Source organism: Callionymus lyra, chromosome 6 (assembly GCF_982586985.1).
Source record: "Callionymus lyra chromosome 6, fCalLyr1.hap1.1, whole genome shotgun sequence".
Taxonomy (NCBI): Eukaryota; Metazoa; Chordata; class Actinopteri; order Syngnathiformes; family Callionymidae; genus Callionymus; species Callionymus lyra.
Window position 1 is genome coordinate 21,338,558 of NC_141823.1, and position 27,734 is coordinate 21,366,291.

Below are 27,734 nucleotides of genomic sequence, written 5' to 3' on the forward strand. Positions count from 1 at the left end.
TATATATATATATAATGTTATGCTATCATATTTTTGTTTGTTATTAAATAAATCAAATTTAATATAATCTTTAATGTTGTGGCCAGTTTAAGAATAATGATACATGCATTACATTTTAATGTATTTATTGTTGCATGTACCCATCCAATTTCAAAGAAACTTAAAAAAATGTAAACATTTATTTAATGCCAACTTAGATCTGGTTTTACTTTATATATATATATTTTATTTTTGATCTAAATGTCCAATAAAATAAAAGATTAAAGATTGTTTTTGTTTATTATTTTTTGTACTTTTGGTATATGGACTGGGTTGAATGGTTAAAAAAACACTTTGAAGAATCAAACCTACCCAGCATGCATTGCAGGACTGAAATACTCCACTGGTGTTCAGTTGATATGCATTTTTACAAGCAACTCTTATCTCAAAGTTAATTATGAATGTGGTAATTATTTCTGGGACTAGTAATATTTGAAAGATGTTGGGATTTCGGACTCTTTCTATTAAGGCTGCATGTTATATCAAAAAAATATTTATATCGCGATATTGGCACGTGCGATATGCATATCGAAAACATGCGTGCGATAATTTATCCTTTTTTTTATTGATCAATCAATCAGTCTAATCAAGCATTTCTTAAATCTGCACTTCGACCAAACAGTATCAGGTTCTGTAAAGTTCTCATTTTGTACTTCTATGTCTCGTTGTTGTTCACGTCTCTGTCTGTCTGTGAGCTGTGCAGCGCAGCTTGCTAGGCTCGGTTGCTATGGCGACCCGTCTTGCTGGCATGCTGACTTTGCGCAGCTCAGTTCATATCGGAAGTAAGACTAACTTTTGAGCGCTACTCAAACGTGAATGATCCAGTCACTCACCTCTTTCAACCTCCTTTGATAAAGCAACATATTGTCAGTACTTGTCATCTCATCTTAGTTGTTTTCTTATAAGATCGTGGAACTTCCTACCAAGTGTAAACCTGACCGTCTTCGCCGTATGCTAATGAGCTAAGTTGTTAACATTGGGTAATTTATAAACCGTTATGTGTGCGTGTACAGGGAGGTGGGATTTATCATTGATTTGGTGATATCGCGACGCGCCGGTGGCTCCTCTCTGATGTCGCTCAGTTTCGTGGGAAACCGATGCAAGTATCGCAAAACTACAGCGTTACAAGTGATATTTTTCTCCGATCATGTCGGCACCGAAGCGTGGAAATAAACAAAAGGCAAATATCGCATTGTTTCCCCTTTCTAAACCCCTGGACCTCCCCTACGGTAATCGCACCTGCGCACGGCCACATTTTTAGGTGAAAGAAAAAAATATCACATTAATATCGATATCGCACAAATATCCTATATCGTGCAGCCCTACTTCCTAAGTAGAGGCCAATTTGACTACATTAATAAACTTTGAATTTTGATGATACTTTGTGGCGCCTGACTTATCAAACAAAGTATCTGTAAGTTCATGATTGAGGTATTTACTGGGTTTTTTAGTAAATAAACTATACAGCAAAACAGCATCTCAAACAAACTACAGATTAAATCAGGTGGTTGTGCGACTCTCACACACACACACATCTTCAACGCTCTCCACTGCAGAATGAGCTATTTATGGCTTATATTTCTAGGGTTTGTTTGTGTCAGCAAGGTTTGCGAGTTGAGTCGAGACCGAGGCTTCATACAGTTACACACAAACACACACAAACACACAAAAATGCAAACTCACTTTGTTGTTAATCAGCGTGGAGAGAGCAGCTTGTGGCGATCAATAGCGAAACTACTTCCACCTCAGAATAATCACGCTGATGCTTGTTTGGAAAACTAACAATTGAAATTGCTTAGTTGTAAAGCAGCTGATAGCAAACACTCTCCGGGGAGGAAGCAATCAATAGAAGAATCTGAGCAGCGACTCAGTGGCACCCTTGACTGTCACTGTCGAATCGTTTTGGGAAATATTTTCCGACTCTATGAAGCCATTTATTGCCAAAACGGATGACGGTTTAGTTGATGAAGAAGGTCACGGAGATGAATCCTCCGTGGCGGCTCATGGATGAAGCAACATTCCTGACGTGCTAATGTAGTTGATGTGCCCAGTGTAAACGATGACCTTTTGACCCAAGCTTGCGAGGTAGCGAAGAAACATTGGGGGAGATTTAAAGGCCACGAGCCATCACTCTCTTAAGCAATATCAATTAGAGGGACACGGGGTTCTGAGTCAGCTCATCTCGGGATAAGAACACTGACGTCTGCCTTCTCTCGGCTGATAAACGACTGGCAGTCGAGGCTTCATCTTCAGGTCTAGGATTAGGTCAAAGAGTCTCTGGAGGGGGGGGGGGAGGTCTAAAAATGGATACTGAAGGCGTTCTGGTGAGACTTTAATACTTATAAAAACATTTTCTCACTGCTCTGAAATCAATACCAACTTTTCCTGGCAAACTCTCCGGTACACATTCACACACATTTTCTGTCATTTATTTCATCTGGCTGCAGATAACACACTGGGCCGATCAGGCGGGCCAAGCCACTCTCACAATTTCAGGCTCAATTCCACCAACACGTCCATCTACCCAAACAACAGGCGCCAAAGACAATTTTAATATTATACGCTGGGTTAGCATATACATGTGGTGGAAAAAAAACATCATTTTCTTCTGTTTCATGGTTCATTTTAATGCTTGGTAACTAAATATATATTTGTTTGAATATAAATAATCAGATATTCTTTTATCATCATTTGGTATATTCACTCATTTTAAGTGTAATCAGAGGTTCATCTTCCAGATCAAGGATTAAATCCTGGTTGCACTCATTATAAACTTGTTTTCTTCCCCAAACTACCACAGTGTTTGAAGCCCGTTCAACCCTTGTAAAACAAATGTGTTTGTGGTATCCCTTGTGTTATCTCTGGGTTAGGGTTCACAAAGTACATCAAGGTTCACCTTGACCCAGAGACAACACAAGGTATTCCTTATACACGTTTGTATTCGTCCACCGGGTCACCTTGACCCAGAGGCCTCACATGGTTTTTAAAAAATAACAAACGTCAACACAATATGACATCTATGGCATTATTAGTGAGAAGTATAATATACACAGACAATTATTGTGCAACAAATCCCCTACTTTTCGGTTTAAATTGGATTCTGAAAGTCACAACAGTGCGACAATTTTCCCTTTTTTTTGTTTTACTAGTTCTGACGGCAGCTTGAATGGGCCCAATATCAAAAGTCCCTTAAAGATAAATGGAAATACGACCCTTCGGTTTTTGAGTTATTTTGCCAATAGACAGACGGACTTAATTGTTCACAATTGACTGTCAAGTCATTGTCATTGATATTTAAATAAAATGGAAATAAATGACCAGATTGTGTTCATGAAGGTGGGTTTTTGTTCAGATAATTAAAATATTTATTTGAAAGTCAATATTCCAGTTAACCACTGGAATTAAAGTCAGTCTTTAACATTCTATAGTGTTACAATATTGGTATTCTTGTTTCTCATTTTTATGTATGTCTTTGTTGCCCTGTGCTTGCATTACAGGTCATGTTACGTCTCTGGGGAAAAATATATTATATTATTGTGGATGTTTGACGTTATCCTACCTGGACACTCGTGCAAGTTTTCTAATTTGATTTCTTTTTGGTTTGCTGCTTTCAACAGGTCTTTGGAAAGGAAGTTGCAGAGACCTATACTGGCTAAGTCGCGCACGTTACCCAGCATCCCACAGTCCCCTACAGTGTCCAGGTTCCCTCCCACGGATCTGATCGGAGGAAGTCCTCCGCGCAGAAAGAACCCCAGTGTTGAAACCAGCAACCCAAAAGCCTGTACTCTCCCACCTGCAGGTAAATGTTATATTTATTAAGATTAAGACATTAAGACAAGTCGATGTATTTTCTCCAGACGTCCTTCTTTGGGTAGATAGATTCATTTAATCACTAATTATTCTTTATTGAACATTAATAACTGTCACATCATGGCAACCTGGGTCCGACCCATGGGTTCCCCCTAGTGCTAGATTTTCTGGAAAACTGGAGCACCTCATGGCAACTCTTTTGTTAGAACCAACCTGCTGCCCACAGCTCTTCACTTTGATAGATTAGTTCAACTCCCACGGAGATCTGAGCAGCGGGTTGCAGACGATGGCAGCAGAAGTCTGATAATGAAAGAGCAAAGGTGTTATTTGGGATATTATTTGATACCTCCCCACAATTTCAGAGCAATCCTTTTACAAATTTGTATTAAGATTACTATAATTATTACCAATAATATTAATTTAATTCCGACAAAACACTAGAGAAAGCTTCTTAAACTATTCAGTAGGTGGCAATAAATAAGGTTTAAAGACCTAATATTGCTGTGCATTTTAGACCCGTGAAGTGCTGTTTCTCTGACATGTAAAGTCACTTATTACCTCTTTATTAAACTGGTATTTTGACATTTTTATTTTTCATTTTAAAGGCATGTGTTTATGCAAAAAGTTTATTATTTAGTCTTGATTTTGGTTCATATGATTAAAATATAATAGAACTTCAAACCCTTTTATTTGTGGTTGTATTATTTCTCTTCTTTATAAAAAGTATTTTTGGACGATATAGATTAATTGTTTTAGAGTTGTGTGTACAAGAAAGCTCTCATTTATACACATGGATCCCCACCTGATCTTGGTTTGACAGCTCTCTTCTGAATATTTCATTCTTTTCCAGGATACATTGAATATTCCTTTAAACAAGAGTCAAAAAACGGTGCCATCCCACTGCGGCGTAAACAAACAAGAACACAAAATTTGCTGCAGTGACACCAACACGTGGTCTACATATAGAGATACTTAACTACAATGTCGATTTTATTCATTTGGTAACTAAACTGCACAATTAAACCGATTAATAATTTAATAAAATATGGTCTATTTTTTTTCTTAATGACACCAATGTACACAAAAAATAAATCTCTCTTTCGATTAAGTCTCGTCATCTTTCAACAGTGTTGCACTGACCCAGATAAGAAAACATATTCCGTCACAGTTTCTATGGATAATTAAACGTCAATTTCCTTTTTTTAACAGGCCTTTCTCAAATCAATCTTTTCTCAAACCCTCATGCTAACTGGACTCTATCCTCGACCAGGGGATGTGCAATTAAGCTTAAAAATAAAAAAACGAGAAACGTTTTAAATCATTTAACTGAATTTGTCTTAAGCAATAACTTTAAATTCCTTCCCTTTAACAATTTAAAAAAAGTCGACCTAGACAATCTACGTCTGCGACCATAGCTTCAACACTGGCTTCTTTATAGGTCACCATGTCATGAACATGAACAATAAATACTTTTTATTCGAGCTCACCGCACTTCAATTTCAGGCGTCGCGCCGAATTTAACAATGACCTTGAACGACCGGCGTTAATCTGAAACGTCCTCCAGACTGCACGCCACACTGAGAAGTCAATATCGATGAAAAAAAGGGCAGTTTCTTGCCAAACTACAATCGTTTTAACCCAAATTTGTGCGAGTAAATGAGCCTGTGGCTCATCCTTTTATCAGCCTTTTTTTTGGGTTTGGATGGATCAATAGATGAAGGTTCGGCGGGTAAGGGAACGAAGCCGCTGTCCTCACTTACACTCCCGTCTCGGCGCTGCCTCGCAGATCTACGAGGATGTTATTTCCTCAGCAGAAGCTTCTCTGTCACAGGCGGCATCAACACTTAAATCCAATCATCCGACATTCCTCCCTCTAATGAGCGTCACTTTAACAAGCCCGAGCTTTATTGATGCCGCTCGCTCCCGTCACCCGGGCCTGTCTTCTCCTTTACCTTTAGCGCTGCTCACTTGCAAATATCAATTTGAGAGTCTCAATTCTCACGTGGCCCCTTGTTGCCTGGCAACCGCTGTCATCTACCATAATGCTGCTAGGTTCCCCCCCCCCCACATCTTTACTCCCTTTTCCACCCTCCCCCTCCTCCATCCTGGCGTCTTGTGAGCCAACATGTTAGTTGAAGAAGTTTCATATGGTTGCTGCACTTCATTAACTCAGATTTAGAAGCAAGTCTGTCTCGCTTGGGAAGAGTTATTATGGTCTTAATTTGGCTTAAATAAGAACATATTGCGTAGTAAAACACACGTTGTTAATTGATAGTTAAAGCATAATTGCCACATCTATTTTTAAAATTCGAGTTGTGGACATTTTACTTCAGGCAACGATTGTTACTTGATAATGTTGAATTTAGCAGTAGATGATTCTAAAAAAAAAAAGAAGGTAAGGCTCAGAACAAGAGTGTGAAACCATGTCCAAGAAATGTTATGTGCTCGCAAAATAGGTCTGCAGTGATACACTCATCTGACCATTCGATGCCATATAATTTATTCAGCTGACAAATTGATATATTTCAATACATTTGTATCATTTTCATTGTTCCACTATTTTTGTTTGAAATGATAGAAATAGAAGCCAAAACTTCAGCTTTGAAAGCAGCTGGAGCCAGGCTTTACTGTATCCTCTCGTCCTCAGTTATCGCTGGGATCTTATTGTTTCTTTAGCTGCAGAGAGGGTAACTCCTTTAGTGTCAGATTTACTAGTAAAAGAGAAGCTTATTCAGTTGGCTACTGGTTATTTTAAAAAATATGATTTAATTATTTATTTATTTTAATCAAAAAGTCTATATAGTAATATTGAATTGTTGTGACATTTTGTAGGATATTAGTTTACATCCACCTATCCTACGTCCTAGATCTATGGGAGGCATAAATTGTAGATACATATTGATTTATAGCTTCATAAACATTAACATAAGATTCATAGCTGAAATATTATTTTTTAGTTATCAATTTATTTAAAGTATATATATATAATATATATATTCAAAATCTTGCCATTTTTAATGATCTGTGAACTTTCAATAGGCTGAAAATCTAAATTTGTTTTAAACAAAATAGTTGTAGAAAAAGATGAATGAACTAATAAATAATTGAAAAAGGATTAGCAAATGTGGATTTAAACAATATAGAGTAGGACCGTGATAATAAAGGATTACAAGGAAGACGCACCTGATTCAATGCACTTCATTTGAAAGTCGATCGTTTATTTCATTCATACTAAATGGCGTTTGTGGAATTTAGCGTCAAGTTTAGCCAGAGTACGCCATTATTAAGTTTGGCTCCAGAGCAAAAAATCCCAAACGACGCCATTAGATAGATTAAAAAAAACAACTTACAAGTGATGCTGTTTTGATAGATAGACCCGTCAATTGTTGCTTCTGATTGGTTAATAATGTGATTGGCTAGATGTATGCAAACCAGAACAATGTTTATAATGGTGAAAAGATAAATATTGAGTATTGAATGGGTCAATATAAGCGTGAGAAAAACAAATAATATTTTATTTAAGGTCAAAATATAGTTTTTAAATATTCTATTTTATTTTTCTTAGTCTTATCTCTCTTCTTTTTTTTAAGAGATTCAGGTTAAAACAGTTTCTGGTCTTACCTTTGTCTGTAGATAAAGTCCATGCGCCTGCTCTTCGCCACACAAACCTCTGTTACTTTTATGTAAAAGTCCACCTTATTTCCATTCGTTTTAAAATGGAGATGTGACGTAGTTTGTTGAGGCTAGATTTTCACTGCGGTTGTATTTCCGATCAGCGAAACTAAACAAGACCATTACAAACATTAAACTTTAATGGATAAAAATGGTTAATTTTTATTTGGAAAACCAAAAATCAATCCAATGTAGTTGAACACAGTACTGATACAGTAACGTGGGGGGAAAATAAGGATGAAAACATTTAATTGGGCAGTTTTGAATACATTAAGCACATTACAATTTCCTCTTTAAACATGAACCCTACACTTGTTCATCATTTATACAAAGAAAATGGGGATTTCTGCTTGTAGATATGGATGGATGTGTGGCCAAACCAGTACTTTTGAAACATTTCCAAGGCTTGAAGAAAAGTTCAAGTTCTATATTTTTGAGGGGCTTGATTATGCCGATTATAACAGACTCTTAGCTGCATTCTGACAGTATTATTTGGTGGCTAATTTGCTGGAGTGTTTTGGTTAAGCATCAGCAGTTTGATGAGGAGTTCCGTCACAGTCCATCAGTGGAAACACAACAGGAATATAATGGGATACATGGAACAAGTTCTTTGTTTGACTTGAAGGGTCTGCAATCATAATCAAAGTCTTAGGACTGAAGGATGTCGTTGATTGTTAGGTGTTGACCTCGCAAACAAAAATCAGTGAAAGAAAATGTAACATATATTCAAGTACTTATTTTCTGTTGCCTCCAAAATAAAGTTATTTATTTCAAAAATCATGAGATTAGAAGTGAAAGTGAAGCTTCTTCAGGACAACTTACTGAAGAGCAGATCTGTAACATTTTATAAAACATCTTTTTTAAAACCTTCTTCAATCATTTCTTATGCTTAAAGACCAAATATGTCATTAATTTATTAGATAGTTTAGTGTATGAACTATAAATAAATCTGCTATGTAGATCAATTGTGTTTCCAATATTGTTTGTTGTCGAGAAAAAGACTTGATTTGAATCCTGTGTGATGTTTGTTGTTCGGGGAGAATTTAAGCTTCAAGATCAAACAGTGTTCTGTTTGTTTCATCTAAATGAGGAGCACAGTGTTATGTACATGTTTTTAGTTTCACAATAATAAGTTAAGATATTCAAAAAGATGTAAGTTCTTGTAACCGGAATGATTTAACAAGCAGTGGAAGATTTGTTTTCTCCCTTTTTCTTTGTTGTGAATAAATTAATTTGTGCGGTTTTGTTTTTATTAGTTGACTTTTTTTATTGTCCTTTTTTTTAAATAATTATTAATAAAAAACACATCAATCTTAAATCGAATGAACAATATATGTATATAATATAATAAATGTCTCAATAATAATCATTACAAACAACAAACCAACATAGGAATAAATACTAAGAACAACAAAAAAAAATGTAAACAATAAAGAAAATATTTGAAACGTCTGAAATATAGGAAATAATTACAGGCCTTATTTCTGATAAATTTAAAATCTTGCTTTTGTTCACATACAATTACACACAACTTTCTATTGTAACCATAAATGATTTATACCAGGGGTCCCCAAACTTTTTCCTGTGACGGCCACATTACTTTTCCCTTCTCTGATGGTGGGCCGGGGTCAGTTTGTAACAGAAAAAGTCTGAGGATTGCATAACCAAATGACCCTTTCCGAGTAAAAAGAAAATGAGTAAATAAATAATAAAATGACCCAATAACCCTCGCTGGAAAGATGTCAACATTTTTTTACCCTAAAAATCTTTCAAACCTAACCTTCTTTTATGGTTCGAGTAGAATATAACAATTGATTTTGTTTTTAGCTACTTAAAATGTACCCCCTAAAATGAGTGTTGCACACTGTATATGTAAAAAAGAAAATCTAAATGTGTAGTTTGGGGACCACTGATTTACATGATTGCATGTGTACCAGTGTCGCTAAACCTAAGATTAAAATAGCATTGGTCCTTCCAGCTGCTTCTCAAAACAATCTCCATCTTTGATTTCCACCAGTGTTGCTATGAATGTCCCCGACTGTGACTTTGTCTCAGACTTGATTTATTTTCTCTTCTGTCCTCAAGGTGAGCTGTGGCGCTTGGAGGATGACATGGAAGGCGAGGACGTGCCGGGGAATAGTGGGAGCTCACAGGTCCGCCCTCGTTCCCAGTCGCCCTTCTCACACCTCCGAGCCCGGGCTGCATACCTGCGCAAGAGTGTGTCGGCCGACGACAACCTGGACATCGATTCGGACTTCAGCTCGGAGCCGGCGCCGGAGGTCCACACCAACAGGAGCAATAAGGGGAAGCTGAAGAGAAAATTTGTGAGTTCCACTTTTTTTTATTATTGCTTAGAACATGCCTGGAAGAGGGGAGTGACTGCCCCCTTCTGGACCAAACGTATGGAAAAGTTAATGCACAAGGCAAACTCGTGTAGTGACTGTTGATGAATTGAGTGAAATATTCACCAGCCAACGATTTACTTCAGCAGTATTTGTTTGTTTATCCAATCAATCATCAAGGATGTCGGCGAGAGTGAGGCGGTGTGCACTTAAGACGAGACAAGGAAATAACAGATGGAGGCATCAATCATCCATAGAAGTCATTCGTCTAAGTATAGACGACACAACATGGTGTCTTTTATTCCACATTTATTGACGTTGCAATGAAACAAAATTCATGTTTGTGTTAAAGATTAGGATCTGTGCCAACAACCTGTCATCTGCATCTGTTGCTCTGAATTATCACTTAAGTGTGAATAATGAACATAAATGAACAGATTGAATCGATACCTGGTGCACTTTAAAGGAGCGACGAAAATCTCATTCCATTCGTTTGGTTAATATACTAGAGGAACAACAAAAATATTTTTTTTGAAAACGGGTCATCAATTTATTTTCATTTCAATTTATTTCTGAGATGGATAGATGGATGGATGGGTGGAGGAATAGATTGATGGATAGATGGATGGATGGAGGAATAGATTGATGGATGAATAGATTAAAAGTTAGATCAGTGGATAGATGGATAGATAGGTTGATAGATGTATCGATATATGGACGGATTGATGAATAGATTTATAGATATATTAATGGATGGAGGAATAGATTGATAGATATATTGATGGATGGAGGAATAGATTGATAGATATATTGATGGATGGATGAATGGATAGATAGATAGATAGATAGATGGATAGATGGATAGATGGATAGATAGATAGATACATGGATAGAGGAATAGATGGATGGATGAATAGATTAAAAGATAGATCAATGGATGGATGGATAGAAAGGTTGATAGATGGATGGAGGAATGGATGGATAAATAGATTGATACATATATCGATGGATGAATAGATTGATAGATGGATAGATGGTTGGATGGGTGGATGGATTGATGGTTGGTTGAATGAATATATGGATAGATCGATAGATGGATGGATGAACGGATGGATGAATGGATGGATGGATAAAAGATTGATAGAAGGATGGACGGACGGATGGATGGATGAAAAGATTGATAGATAGATGGATGGATACACGGATAGATAGCATAAGTAAAGTTGTGGCAATGAAGTATTTTTTAAACATACTTTTCGCTCAACAATGTGTTGTTTTTCTTGATCCTCAGTAGCTCACTGCTTGGTGCTGATAACAAAATCCACTTCCCGTTCTGGAGCGAGCGCGGCAACATGAGGCCACCATTCTCTCCAGCATCAGTGAAATATCCTGACAGATGGTCTGGTGGACAGCACTGGTGTACATCCCCGCTGTGAACATGCTGATCCGTCCCTCTGGTACCATGGACCAGCACACTTGACAGCGCTACATTGTTGTGCGCGAGTAAAAAACATGCACCAGTCAAAACCGTCCTCTCGCGTGAGAATGAATATGAAAGTGTGCACGGATGGCTTGTTTTTACAGGCCGCATGTCTGCTGCACACACATTAAAATTTGAAGACCTCTATTGTCGCCCGGTCACCCGAGCGCCGAGTGCGAGACCTCATTACCAGCCGGAGCTTTGTAATGGCTCCTCCGGTGTCGCCGATGTAACGGGACACCGGCTGAGTTCACAGGGGAGTTTGTAACCCTGCGTTTCGATCGCCTTGAGGACGATGTCCGTCAATAACTCGGTTACAAGACGAGGATAAAGTTTTTGTTTAGCCTCAGGAACAGAACAGATCTAGACCGATACCTTCCTGGAAACATGGGGGAAGCGCTGGACCTGCTGGTGTGCCGCTTCTGCTTCGGGGTGAGACATCTTCTTGACATTTGGAAGTGATGACGACAATCCCTTCTTCTACTCGATCAACAGCTTGTGTTATTGTAAGAGCGTCTGTGACAATTTTCATTTTCATGGTTTTTTTTCTAGCCTGCTCCTCATCAACATTTCACATCTTAATCCTTTTTTTCACAAACTTGTTTCCCCTCTTACATTGTGGATTAGTTTTGGGGCCGAATCCATCCGCTAATGTAGCGAACGACAGCTTGATTAAAGTCTATCGTTGATGGTCAGACGGTCAAATATCTAAGGTTCCGCTTCCAGCATATTGTGGAAAACTGCAGCATCCCCAGGTACTTCAACACAACCCTGGTCATCTTTCCAGATCCAGGAGGAATCCTAGAAAGTTTCTTAAATTATTGGCTTTTTTCGTGGATGTAAATGGATTCTAGGTTGATTCTTTCCTGGTTGACGGAGCTGCTCACCTGAGGTCTTGGTCAGAGTGGGGGATATGAGGGGCTCCAGAATTTTAGAGGGAAGGGAAGAATGGAGTTGAATATAATATGAAATTTGTTACGATGTAGCATTCTGTGTCAGCTTGGCTGTTTGAGCCTGTTAGCAAGTAGCCTGTAGCTAGCTAGAAAGCACAAAATTGATGGGTTTTCTCAAAGGAAAAAGGACCAAAAAAAACCTAAGATCCCATGACCGTCGGTATATATAAGGGCAGCATATATTGAGTAAGAAAAAAGTCTATTGAAAAATAAATGTTACAGTTTACTCCCCACAGTCCAAACACATACAGGGGTTGATTGAGAACTTGGGGAGATTGTCTAGATGAGTGTGTTAAGGATGTACCCCGCCTCTCGCCAAAAGAAACTTGAATGGAGTCCAGCAACCAACCACTTAAGAAAATAATCAGCAGAAGATGGATAGATTGATGGATGAAAAGTGAGAAAAAGCTCTGAAAGTAAGAACCAGAATTTTAAAGTAGAAAGAATCTGGCAGCCAATGTAGAGTTTTAAGGATCGGAGAAATGTGAGTTCTTCTACTAGAGCATTTGTATTAACTGCAGGCGAGACAGCTCCTTCTTGTTTGGACATGAAAATAAACTGTTACAATAGTCATCACGAGATGAGGTGAGATGAGGGTAGGAGGAAATGGATATATTGATTAAACAAGAGATTTGCCTTTAAGCTCAGCTCTTTATCGACCGTCAATGACCTGCCTGTCGATCTCACCCTCCGTCTTTTCTGGTGAACATAGTCCTACAATAGTTGAAGTTCACCTGGAATTGCATTTCTAGAGTTCCTTGCACCCTCGACTTAGTGGAATTTTGTTCAATATACATTTTAAAGATTTTCTTTTTAAACACACATTTACTGTCTTTGAAGAAATCAGACTTTTTTTTTACTACGTCTTTTTCTGTCTGGAAAGAAGATCTTTAATGGAACCATTAACTATCTCTTAGTCTGTAGCAATTTTGTAAGAATAAATGTGTGCTTTAAGAAAGCCAAAAGAGAGTCATGCTTCAGCCCACTGTTAGTGCAGGAGCCATTAAATAAACACATAAAGGTGGATTAGTCAGTTTAATTAGCCATTAAAATATCCTTCTCCCAAGAGTGACAGGTGCACTTCAGCTTTGTCGGAGGAAAGTTCCGTGCAGCACAGAGAGCTATTAAGTATAATCTTAGTCACTATTGTATTGAGCAAGTTTGTACCAGACAAACATGCAATATTCCTCGTTTTTTTTTGTTATACATCCACAACAAAAAGCTATTTTTGTTCATATTATTCTCCGTCTGGCAGATTTGTTTGTCGGCGAAAGTGAGCAAACACAGAGTGTTCCCACGTCCGGCTGAAAAGTGTGTCTCGCTGTATCATTTGTGTTGGACGTCAGTAATGACATAATGCTTTATTCATGCTTATCTGCGGCACTTGAGTCCGGCACACACTCTCGCAGCCCGATGACTCACTCGCCATCAAACACCACGAGGGGGTCCGTACAAATGGATCCATGAACTTCAGGGACAAGCAAGGAGCTCGATCGCCACGGGAACACGTTTGAAACTGCTTGAGCTTATACATAATCACAGACTCCGAACAACAAGGCGCAGCGGTGCTTCGTTTTCCTGAATGACGCCAATGATTTCTGGCCCCTTTTTCGGTCAGACGGCAGAGTGTGTTTTCCTCCACTGGATCAAGTGATACACAGTCACTTCCTGTGGTTGTTTTTGTTTCACTAACGCTCCGAGGAAACTAGCTTCACATGCGCTCGCATCACGATCCATCATCACTGCATAAATACAGCTGCAGGGGGCAGCAGAGCGTGTTTGTGATTTCCCTATATTCTAGTTTAAACACCCTTCATAATGACCTGGTGGAAAACAGTTATTACCATGTTGTTACATGTCTAACCTGCACTAAATTAATGTGGAACAGTTTCCTGTTGACATGGAAAAAGAGTGACATTTTTGTAACCTTCTTGCTCCTCAGTTTTAGAGTTTATTAAAGGTTCCGTGGAGCGACTGAAGGTCACCATCGCACAGTAATAATTACCTCTAATTACTCATTAACCTCATGCTGGGGCCGCGGTGGAGACGCGTCAGCTGACGGCAGCATATGGTGTTACCAGCAGTGCACTTTCTTTAAACAAAGTTGAGGCCTTGGGCTTTATTTTCAAGCACTAAGGCTTTTATGTTGACTGTAAAGTATTTATTATTGAGGATTGAGATGTGAGAATGAATATAACATATTTATTATTGTTATTATTATTACTTAATTATTATTATTATTATTATTAATACAAATAATTTACCAAAGTTTAAAATCTCAAATTTGTTGTTCATTTCATGTAATGATTGTATTTAATTATATTTAATTTGAGTACTTTAGTATTTAATGTTACATGCTACTTTTGTCATGATTATTTTTAATTATTATTATTTTTTTTAAATAAAACTTTAAAATAAAACTAAATACATTTCTTTATTATGTACTGTCATCTCCATACAAAAAAACCCATTTGCAAATAACATTTTTAAAGTTTTAATGTAATGTTACATATTAGTTAGTCTATAATAATTTGCCTGAATTTTTTTTATATTGTATCAAATGTGAAAAACTAAAATAATATACCTTTTCCACTAAGACCTAATGTAGCTATTGAAAAAAAAAGAATTTGGACAATTTTAGTAAAGGGAACGACGGCAGGAAAAACAAAACATAGCAAGTACAAAAAAGAATTTAAAGGACAAGAGAAATAGTATGTAAATTAAGATAATCACATTATTTTTTGTTTATAATAAAAATATAAATGCACGATTCACACAATGTATTATTTTGACTCTGTTAATGTGTCCATAGTCTCGTTTCAGGAAGAAAAAAAAGGAAATTACTGATAATTGTATGTTCATTGATTGAATAAGTGACATTCTGGTGCGTTAATATTAATAATATTGTGTCTTGAAAATTAAAACTATTCGTTTTGTCCATTCTGCCTCTCACCACTGGAGGGCAGCACCGTTCCACTCAAGACAAGAGTCCAGCCTCGGCTCATCCCAGTGTTGTCTGCTGTGTATTTGTGGCTGGACTGTTACCTGGGTGGTGCTCTGGGCTTCTCTTGTGACTCATTCATCCTGAGACGAGGATCACACAGACATCGAAAGAGTCTAAACTGCCATCGGAGCCAGTGTTTCCTGCGAACGGTCATTATCTGTGAAGAGTATTTGATCAGCGTGCACAGCTGCTGGCGCAACTGTACGAAGGAAGAGGTTTTTCTTTTGATAGTGAGCCAGTCTCTGTTGGACCGGTGTCATCGGTCGACCGATGAACTGGTGTCGACAGTCCTGTTGGATTTATAAACCTCTCGTTTCATCACCTACTCCTCGAGAAACATCTTAAAACTCGTTTCAGCTTCGTGTGCGCTCCACAGTCTTTGTAAATGAAAACATAAGAATAGAAGGTTTTCCTTCTTAAAAATCCATCTTGACAGCCTTTGGCTCAGCTCATGTTTTCATGATGCAGGTTAAATTCATTTTCGTTACTGTTGATTAGGGATGTGTAATGGCAGTAATCAGGCGATACGATACGTATCACGATACTGAGGCAACAATACCATATATTACAATACTTTAGGAACAAGATATTTTTTTGTAGTACTGTCTGAGTACTTTACTAGAACTGCTTTTATTAGTTTTAATACCATAAATGGATAAACATCAGCTTTAAAATCTGCTGAAGTCCACTGTATCCTCTCATCCTCAGTCATCGTTGTCTGGATCTCGCGTGATTCCATTGTTACTTCAGATAAGATAAGATCGTCTTTATTGTCATTGCCACTTTTTAGGTACAACAATTGAACAATAAATAGTAAAAAAAAAAAGTATACATATAAAGTATATAAGAGAAAAACAGATGGTAAAGTATTCTACAGAAAGAGGATGTAGTGACTGCTGCCATCTAGCGGCCGGGAGTAAAATTGCAACACAAAAATGGGAAGAACCTTTGAATATTTCCATATTAATTGTGAAAAATGAAAATATTTTTGGTTTTATACACACTTTATTTGAATTAAAACCATAGAACAACTATAAATAAAGATAAAATATGGTTTAAAATACTGAAAAAAAAGAGAGAAAAGGAAATCAATATGGACTATTGAATATCAATACAGTAACATGGGGGGGGGGGTATATTGATGTATTGATATTTTCTTTCACACCTAAATCTCATGGAGCATCGTAGTACCAACTTTAAGTGGTGGTCATAATGGTTGAATACATGTAGAGGAGAAGAGTTTTCATCTGGTGTCAGCAGACGCTCATGGCAACTTGGAGTCAGCGAGGTTGTTTTCCGCTGCAGTCTATCACCACGTCTTGGTGTTTTCTCCAAGCGTGGGTTTGTCTGCTCCCTCCGCGACGCCGAATCCGTCCGAATCAAGAGGAGAAGTTGCATCATTTGTGTGTAATGTGTGCTCCTGCAGCTATATAGAACCCAGTCTCTCAGCAGCTGTTCATCTGTTTTGATGATGGGGCTCCGAGCAAGCCCTTTTCCAAACACAGGCTCACACACTGGCTGTGTGAGGTTATTTCACATGCCCATGAGCCAGCAGACTTAGACCCTGCGGAGCCATTTGAGCATAGTCTGCCCAGTTTTAGAGGCGCTGGCGCATCAGGAGAAGATACCTGTTTGAATATGTCTGGGTACGTACCTCACGCGCCTTTGATCGGCGCAGTATTCCGGGATAATCCCGGGATACTTTTAGACTCTGCGGCTCTCCTTGGGTTGTTTTTTTGGGGGGGCGGCCGAGGCTCGCTTCGTTTGACCATCTATCGGTATAATTGGTGATTCCGCTCCTCGGAGAGTAAACGACAGACAGCAAATCAGCGGCATCTATTCCAATATGTTGGGACAAACATCCAGAGAGGCTTATTTACACTCATGCATAATCCTTTTATACAGACGCCATCTTTTGAGGGGCTGGCAGTCGGCCAATAAGGGAGCATATGTCGGGCCTGTGGGCCTCGTCCAGCTGGCCGTGTTATTATGTACGGCCTGAGAAGTCGTTTCACAATATCTGTTATTAATGAGCTGCTGGTTAAAACCGCTCGGCTATTATGAGAGCAAAAATATTCTTAAATATTATGAATTCATGTTCAGTCTGCTGATAATTAGCAGACAATTTGTGTTCTCTGGTAGAAATAACATGTAAAGTGTATTTTTAAACCAGTGATTAAAGCAGTACTATGAAACATTTTGACATTATTATTATTTTTCACTTTTTGGTCGTGACTTGTGTACTATCTTGTTATCGATGATCTCCCGCTGTGGGTGTCATGTGACCACCAAACTATTTTACATCAGTGGGTCTGAGACAGTGTTTTCATGAAGTACTGAGAGACTTTTTCAAATGACCTAAAGATACAACCAGAAACGGAGACTTTCTCATGTGGTATTTGGCAATAAAAGGTTGATTGACATTGCAGTTACACTGTTCCGACACTGGGAAAGAGCTAGAAACTGTCTTCTTAATCTTAAGTATTGCTGTTTTAAATCGATAGCTGTAGGCAGCAACCCAACACTATCAAGCTTCAAATACTTTGCGATTTAAAAGTCAGTCAATGAATCAGTCGGGCATGAAGTGAAGTTCCAGATCAAGGGAGTATATTTCACCAAAAAGTAACTTTTTTTTTTCCAGAAGATGGCAAATGGCAAGAGTCAAACCTTTAACCAACACTGTTGGTTTTAAGTCCACAAACCTTGTAGAAAGAGTTTTAAAGCTATGCAAATAAATTCAGATGAATATTTATCAGTTTGTAGATGGAAAAATATATTGTTATAGCCTCAACAGCACACTTGGGGTTTTGCTAAAATTGTTCTATAATTGTGTTATTATATCACACAAACTGTCATTCATGTGTTTGCTTTAGAAGCCACCATGTTTGTGAGGAAACCCCATAGAAAGCAAACATGATTCTTATCGCTCATGGTTTTTATGATTCTTAAAAAGATCGCACAGGGATGTGTCCACTCCGATGTTCCACCACCTCTCCATCCTCTCCCTCCTGTCACGCTGACCTCGTCTGATCTACCTTCAGCATCCCTACAGCTGTCGGCAGATCAGTGTCGGCTGAAGTCGACCTCAAGTGTTGCTGAGTCTGGGCCAGGTTTGAAGTGGTTCTCAGGACGCGAGGGCCTTTCGGGCAACAAAAGGAGGGCAGAAGCAGTCCTTTAAGTCTCCTCTCCTCTCTGCTCCTTACCCCTAACTCTCCATTCTCTCCAGTCCCCCTCTCTTTTTCTGCCCTCCTCTACCCCCTCCAGACTCTCTGTCTGCACTGACACTGGCCCTAATAAGGGGGGTGTGGGCTGGACTGTTTATTTGTGTGGTGCGAGGTTAAAAACTTCCCCCTTAATTGACATTCCGGTAACACTTTCCAATAATGGGGCGAGCAATTTCCTTGAAATTGATGTGTGTCCACCACAAGGAAAAACACTGCCTCTAGCTTTCACTCACCCGTGGTTGACCTGCACTTGCGCTGTGTTTTGTCTCCATGCGTGCGTACGTGCACGCTCACTGTAAGAAATCAGGAAGGTGCTTGATTAGCAAAGAGACTTATTGTGTTAAGTTTAATTAGTGATCCGATTGTGGGAAAGAAATTGATATTTGAGAGTCATTTTTTGGGGATTTATTTGCTAGTGCGAGACAGAAACTAAAGTTTTCACAAGTTACAATACATGCTTAAGCTGAATGACAGGGACTTATTTGTTGGTTTTTAAAGAGCATAAGTCATAATTCATGTTCATAAAAATTAGGATTGCTTATTTGAGGAATTTTTAGTGGTTTTCACTTGTTAGGCTAACCCAGTGCCTTTGTTCAGAACAAGCTAAAAACAAACAAACAACAAAAATTAATTAACAAATTAAAATATATATACTGTATGTAAACTATGACTTTGTAATTCGCCTAATATAACTTGAATTAAATAACTTGTATTTTCTCAAACTAAAGTGTGAGAAAATATGTTTGTTTTGGTCCCTTCACTTGTGTTAAATCTTGAGGTAGGAGTTTGAATCCCGGTGATTTCGTGGTGTGAATTCTTGAATCAGGACCATCTTTTCGTGACATGATTATATACTAGGGTTGTGTGTAAAGATGTGTCGATGTGATACCTACCTATGATACTGTATTACAAGAATATATTTGTAGTATTGCACAAGTACTTGACTCTGGTGTTGTTGAATGTACAGACCACATGACTCTTGACGATGTTGCACCTGCTTTCGTTTGTTTTGAAACTACAATATGTTCAAACATCTGCTTTAAAAGCTGCTTGAGTCGACTGATTTTATTGTTCCTTTAGAATTCTGACCCGCTCTAGTAGAAGAACTCACATTTCTCCGATCCTTAAAACTCTTCACTGGCTTCCAGTTTCTTTCAGGATCAACTTTAAAATTCTGGTTCTTACTTTCAGATCGAATCATGGTTAGACTGCTCCTTACATCTGTGATCTGATCCAGCCTTACACCCCAGCTCGGGCTCTGAGGTCTGTGGATCAGAATCTACTTATAGTTCCTCGCACACGGTTCAGGACCAGAGGAGAGAAATCCTTCCAGGCTGTTGCTCCTAAGCTTTGGAACGATCTTCCTCTCTCTGTGTTTGATGGAGTCTACTGACTCCTTTAAGAAACATCTAAAGAAGTTTCTATTTGTTCAGGCTTTTACTTGATTTTCTGGAACTCCTGTTGTGTTCTCAGTTTTATCTTGACCTTTAAAATATATACTTTATTGAATATTGTTTTGATTGTTTAAGCGCTTTGTGACCCTGGTCTTGAAAAGCGCTATACAAATACAAATGACTTACTTACTTACTTACTTACAAGGGAGTAATGACTTCTGCCATCTAGTGGCCGGAAGTTAAATAGCAACACTAAAGTCAACAAACGCTGATGAATATTTGCATGTTAATTTGGAATTAAATAAATAAAAAATGTAATTATGTAATTGTATACCATAATACAATATTATTAATTTATACACACTTTATTGAAATATAAACCATAAAGGACTAAGATTTAAATAAAATTGTATTTTGCTATATATTGCTAAATATCTGAACGGTATCATTAAAAAATAAACATTGCTCTGTATCATTGTATCGTATGATCACAATGAATCAACTGTTGTATGTTTTTGGGCTACGGGAGGAAACCTGAGTGCCTGAATTAACCACTTCACCTTCGTGTGTCCTAGTTTTGGCTTCGTTAATGTACATACAATTAATTATTAAAAGAGGAACTAATAAATTCACATATAAGACATTGATCTGTCGCTTTCTTTATCATTATTTTCCCAGCTCAAAGTCAGTAGGAGTCAATTCAAATGTAATAAACGATCATGTATTATATAAAAATAAAGTATATATGATTACTGGTTTCATGCTGGTGTGTTCCAGCTGTGACGTCAAGAGGTTTTTTTGTATGCTGTGACAAATACAGCAGGTTGAACAGTGGAAGGCCAACGTGAGTCACTCAGCGTCTGTGAGAAAGCGAGCTAAAGCAAACACCTCCCTTCGGCGTTTGGCCGAAGAGGTGACCACTGGATGTGACTTGCGGTGCGGTGACGGTTGCTTTTAAAGATGTGTGTGGCGTGGAGGGCGAGCGAAGTACCGTGCCGGGATTAAGACGCGGCGTGTGACAAAAAAATGTGTGTGATAGATGTGTGAGGAATGTACGTCCACGCATGTGTGTGTGTGCGTGTGGCTGGCTGGTTCCTGTCCTTGTCATTCTGTCTGCCACAGTCCCTCTGATGTGGTCTGAGGCTGCGGCTCTCACTATGGAGGGGGATCGCCACTGCACACACTCATACTGTTCTCACATGTCTGTGTAAACACACATTGCACACTGGTATGCGCTCACATTCTCAGAATCGGAGAAGCACATACTGGGCGCACACACACACACACACACACACACATTCAAAGTCAACCCCTGAAGGATGTAACACACCAACGCGGCATGCCAAAGTGTCTGAACGGACGCCGCGGCGCACTTGTAGACTCGTGTGCACGCACACACACACACACACACACACACACACACACACACACACACACACACACACACACACACACACACACACACACACACACACACACACACACACACACACCCACCCACACACACACACACACAGCGCTAGACGCCATCCGTGGTGCTGGTGGGCTCCCACAATAAGTGGTTAGTTAAATAATATCAGAGACAGATGTTGGCTCGGGTCCCATCAAACTTGTGTGTGTTTGACTTGTGTGCGTCAATGACAGCATTGGTGCTCGGAAACACATGGAGAGGATCTCACTGGTCAATGAAAAAATATAGATGTTTAGACTGCAATGTGTTTGTTCTTTCAAAGATGGACATTTCTTTGACAGTCAGCAGTGAGAAACCAATTTTAAAAGGCTTTAATATTTGGACCTTATATTTTAACTCGGGGATCAGTGTTTTTCAGGCGAACTCATGTAGAATTTTGTGGGGAAAATCCAAGATAATTTATTTATTTATGCTGTTTGAATTTGTTGTATTATCTTCAACTGCATTTCCTTTGTGGTAGTTGAATTGATGGTGACGTTGCGTAATCACATCTGATGACCATAAACATTACATCTATTTATTCCTGTTTTAAAGGGGATTTAGAAATTATAAATCAAACTGTAAGTAAGTAATATTTATTTATATAGCGCTTTTCGAGACCAGGGTCACAAAGGGCTTAAACAATCAAAACAATACTCAAAAAAGTACATACTCTAAAGATCAAGATAATACTGAGAACAACACAAGAGTTCGAGAAATTAAAGGAAACTGTACATTTGTGGATATTTTTGGGAGAAAACAGTTTTAAAGCTATAACAGTGTTTAGTGGTAAAAACAGCTGGGAATTTAAAGTTTGTATTTAAATTGATATTATTTCTTTTGCATATGTACTTAATTAAAAATAGGTCTAGATTGGATCTCAAGGACCGTTATTTCTAATTGTATTTTCAAAAACTAGTACTGAATAATATTATGAAAATTCTTTTTTTTTTCCAGAAAATGTTCTTTTGGGATGTCCCTCAAGGATCTATCTCAGGCCCCAACTTATTTATTGTTATTTTAAAACCTTTTGTATTCATTTTTTCTTATATGATGCTGCATCTTAGTATAGGAGACTCAAAGTTGGCTTGGATGATACAAAGTATCACAATATGGTTTGATGTTTTGGGGGGTTTAAAGAAGGGGTGACAAACTTAACTAACCAGTGGCCAAAATCCTTCAGCCGTCCGATAAAAAGGATATTTTATCAAACATTAACGGTAATTGTAAGTCTAATTACAATATATGTTTTATCTTTGGAGGCTCAATTTATATTTTTTATCTCCTTATTTGTCCTTATATAACACTTACCAAGCAAGTTCCTTTTCTTCAAAATAAAAATCTATTTAAGTCTTGTCAGGACGCTTCAGTACAACTGTTGATAAAATATGTTCCTTATTTTATATTAATCACTGGTGTCTGTATAGGTCACAATTTACTACTTTGATTTGAGCCAACCCTCAGATAGGCCACATAAAGTTACTTGACGGGATGGATTTGGTCACCAGGCCAAGAGCTGGACAAGTGTTTTCCAAGTCTCTTTTTAAAAGTAACAGTTTGAGTGTTAATTAGTTTATATTCTACAGTCATTTTGTGTTTTAGTATTGAATAATTAGGCTGTTGACCATCAAAAATTTGTAGTCGATACAAACAATTTCCCGAAGGAGACCTCATGAGGGATCAATAAAGTTCTACCTAACCTAACCTAACCTAACGGTTGTGGTTCACAAAGTTGTCTTTTCTTCTTCCTGACAAAGGAGCTATGAATTTTGGTTGAAAAAAAAGGATGAAAAAGGAACATTGGTCACTACATTTACGTAAGCGAGCCAAAGAGACATAAATAAACGTATGAAAAATACAGAATTATTCTCATGTTATACATCTTAATGGAGCATGATCAATCCTGAATGTGTACATGGCTGTTTATTTTCACTTTTACAAACGAACATTGTTTCGTTAGTCTGCAAACCAACAAAAACATGTTTTAAAAGTATTTTCGCTGCGAGTAACGTGCATATTTTATGTGGAAAGGTGGACAAAAAGTTTCATTTCAAGATGACAATGACTCGTTGTGGAGAAGGTGATAAACCAGGTTATATGATGAGATGTGTATTAACGACTTTAAAATCTAAACAACATAGTAATACTCGCATGAATCCACCAACAGGCCTGAACACATCGTCTATTTACTGATGCCTCGTGGTTTCACGGTGAAATGGCCATTTGGCCTGCCACAAGTATATTTGCTCTAATCTAATAAATTACCGCTTTAATTAGAGTCCAGATCCACGAGCAGTGAAATACGATGTGTATCATCAGGAGCAGAATGGAGACGGAGCTCAGGGTTTATTGCCAGAAAGACCCGCACAAATAAACAGTGTTTAACAGCCACTGTCCGCTGCCGATCCCCACCCCGGCCGCCATTCATCTGTCGCCTGATCACCCATCCATCTTTTTTAATACCCCCGCCCCGTGTTCCTAATAATTCTGCGTATGCTTACTTACCTCGGCGTGTTTGTGTGCGTCTGTGTGCGTCTGTGCCGCCGTACAGAGGCCCAGTGTTTCCTCGCTCTTGGATTTGTTTACTCTTATGACATGTTGAATTTAGGCTGTTGATTAGTAAAGTTTGTGTTCACAGAGTCACGACGCTGCGGCTCGTAAAAACCGTGTCCAGTATTCTAGTTATTTTTTCGAATTTGTTTTTCAATCTCACTTGTGTAGTTGTGTAACGCCAGTCGGTTATTTAAAATGCATGTGTTTCAACTGGTTAAACTCAAGTGTGATCAGATTAATGACAATAAACTGGAAATATCAAACCTATTTTTGAACCAATTAGTTGGTGCTTGGTTATGTTTTACTTTTTCTTATTGTGTGTTTTATCTTATTTCATTCTTTATATTCTGTAATAACGCCACAAAAATTCCTGTGTTTTGTTTACAAACTGGGAATAAATAAAGGTTTCTGATTACGTTTGAGCTTCTTTAACTAGATAAGAAACACTGATGGCAACTTGAGTATCCATGATTTAGTTTTAAGTGTATTTGTGAAAGTGACCTGTGTTGTTGTTGTCGAGGGGTAAATAAAGCGAAAGCTGGTCTATGCTGACGGTCAAGGATGCCCTCTGCCTCCAGCATCATCATCTGTTTTCAGAGGGGACCTGCCGTTCCTCATATTCGGCGAGCCTGTCTCTTTAAGGTGGTGTTTGTTTATGCTCGGCTCAGTGAGACCTGTGCAAGCTCAATGCTAGGCTCCTTTCATAGGGGCTCCATTTTGTTCTTAATAAAATGGCACTCAGTGGCCGAGGGACTGGCAGGCACCCAGCTCCCTGGGAAACCAAAGAATGCTGGCCTTCATTTAGCGACAAACAGCTACTGCCTGAGGAGGCTAGTGCTCCACTATGCGCCTCAGTGCTGTGTGTGTGTGTGTGTACTTGTGTGTGTCACTGTGGAATGGGGCCACGGTTGAAGGAGGTACGATGGCTGGACGGTTTGCTTGTACCTCTATTTTTTTTTTGTTTTGTTGACCCATGGTATCTCCCTGCCTGCTCCCCTGTTCTGCCCCACTTAGAAACAAACGGCTCCACTTCTGGACGTCCTCTGCCACTTGTCCACCCACTCGCTCCATCACTCGGTGTGGGAACGCTGGGAACAGACATTATGATGCATGTGGAGAAAGGGAACAACCCCTCCTTCTCTCCCCGGCCTCGTAATACACAAACAGTAGGTCACAAGTGTGCCAATCACCAGGTGACTCCAAGCTGTTTGCACTCCAGCGACGACTGGCGAAGACGTGGTTCATTAACTACAGCGGGACAAAAGATTTCTTTATTTTTTCAGCCTTAAAGAAGCAATGACACTCCATGTTGAATTTTTTACTGTGTGAGAGGATTTATTATTCATAACCAAGTACCCTGACATTTATCGACATTCTTCGGTTATAGTTCTTACCCTGAATAAAAAAATATTCACCGGTTAAATAGATAATAACAAATTATCATTATTATCCAAGTGGTCTAGAAGCGATTCGAGTGGATTGTTTAGAATAGAACAGAAATGATATAAATGATTGCCTCACGGTACTGGACCTCAGACAGTGAGGGTTGGGAACCACTGTCATGTGTTCATTTATTATTTCTTAAAGGTTTTATGATTAAATTCATATTTAATTTTCTTCTTCTTTTTTATCTTTTTTTTTCCATTAGTCAAGTTTGCATCTTGGAATGGATGGAAAAAAAACCAATTGGAAAGATTAGAAAAAACGATTAACTTTCGTATATTGATTTTTTTTTTTACTTTACTGTATCGATATTCAACATAACTGTATCAGGTTTTTTTAAATATATATATATATATTTTATATAGTTTTTCTTTTATGGTTTACATTCCAGTAAAGTGTGTGTAAAATACAGTCATTTGATTTCTTTATTGTATATTTAAAATAAAAATGTACAGCGTTGGTTTGTTTTTATGTTGCAATTAAACTTCCGGCCTCTAGATGGCAGCCGTCATTTGAAATGAAATCCTATGATGACTGAGGATGAGAGGATACTATACAGCTGGCCTCAGCTGCTTTTAAAGTTGATGTTTGGACATATTATGTCTTTTCGGTTTAACCATAAGAGAGAAACACAATCACAAAAGTAACAATTTTGGTAAAATAATGCAAATGTATCAAAATATAATGGATTGAATCGTCTCATGACATTAGTGCTCATTGCTACATCTATACTGATTAACTTTACTACAACATATGTAGGTTCATAAAGAGTTTGACAAACAAGTTTAAAGATGTTATTCCTGATTAATAAACGAAGAGAAAGTCTATGATGATCGTCAGTAAGTGAGTAATAAAGTGTATTTCTTACCTAGAAGTGATGATGTACCAGAGAAAATGACATCAGAAGAAGAGATCATTAATGTCACTAAGTAGCACGGAGGATGAAGCCAACGAAGAGAGGGAGAAAGTAGAATGAAGAAGAAGACCTGCGTGGAACTGTTTTGTTTCAGACATCTGCTAATGTGACACACACGACAGGGCTTGGAAACAATGAGTCAGCCAAGATTGGGACCGCCGCCACTATCTGAGTGAAATGAGAATTTATACACACTGGAAGTCGGCAGCTTAAGCAGCGTAATGTGGGTTTCCACTGTTTTCCTTTCTTGACACAAGGACAGTGTGACGCTGGTGTGGTGAGTCGCTCTGGCAGATAAAAGTCCAGGCTTCATTTTTTACCGAGGACTCGCTCGTTTGCCCTAGTTTTTAATGCCTTCCCTTGGACTGTCACTCAAAGCAAATCCATTTCTGAATGAAAGCAATCGATAGTATCTTTGGTGTTAAGACGGGGGTGTCGAGCTAAATCACACAAAGGGCCGATACGTTTTAACAATGTAAATCAAACGTCAAACAAAATGTGAAGATTAGACTAGAGCCAGATCCAAGTGCAGATGCAAACAACCAAACAACAGACGAAAAATGGAATGCATCAAACATTTTTTAATTACAATAGTTTTAAGAAAAAACGACTTTAAGTCTCCATATCACAGTCTAAGGGTACTTAAAGTGCTACACAAATCAGGCGGAGAAAAAAAGACAGGGAGTGACGATTATTATCTGGCGCCTGTTGCTGCAGGAGATGTTGCTTTAAGCTCTGCTGCTGAGGTGTTGATTGTGTGATGAGCTGCAGCTGCTGGGAAAGCAACAGGCGCCGTGGAACTCAGGAAAGACAAAGGGCATACGAAACCAATTTCAAAATAAAAAGACATGACACATAAGGTATATTTGCTTTCCCTAACAAGAGGTACACGTCTGATGATGATAGATCTTAATGGAAGTCTTTACATAATTGTTGACATTGCTAATCTCTGTCCCTCAGCTTATCTTAAACACTTAAAGTTCTTTGTAGGTATAATCTAATTCAACATTAATTGATCATCAGCCAACCATCTTGGGCCAAATTTGACCCCACGTGGACTATAACTATTATGAAAATTCTTTATTAAGGACTAACTTAAATTTCTAGTTTAAGTGGTGGTTATTTGCCTTATTTTGTGAAAGAATACTAAACTAAAGTTAAAAGTAATGCTTTGAATCACATCGTCATCAGTTAGAATCGAAAATTTCCTTTAACCCTTTTGTCATCTCAAGGTCAGGGAGGCCCTTAAACAAATGTGTTTGTGGTATCCCTTGTGTTGTCTCCGGGTGGTGGAAGTCGTTCACCTCGTACGGAGGTAACCCAAGGGATACCACAAACACGTTTCGTTTCAGGCCCACACCAGAGTTAAGGTAGGTCATATATAACCGTGGATTTTCGTCAGCTCTTGCCGCAGACCTGTTAAATCTTCAAGCGAAGCTGGAAACAAGCGCACT

The 27,734-nt window shown here is 38.4% G+C and overlaps 1 protein-coding gene across 2 annotated transcripts in view; it reads left to right on the plus strand.

Annotated features, from left to right (window-relative positions):
• The window catches only part of ankfn1b (ankyrin repeat and fibronectin type III domain containing 1b), a 152,290-nt gene that overhangs the window by 26,639 nt on the left and 97,917 nt on the right, over positions 1–27,734 (plus strand). For both annotated transcript variants that reach the window (XM_087794209.1, XM_087794208.1), the window contains 2 exons: positions 3,657–3,838; positions 9,607–9,845. In XM_087794209.1, coding sequence (XP_087650335.1) covers positions 3,657–3,838; positions 9,607–9,845 — 421 coding nt within the window. The remainder of the gene's footprint in view (positions 1–3,656; positions 3,839–9,606; positions 9,846–27,734) is intronic.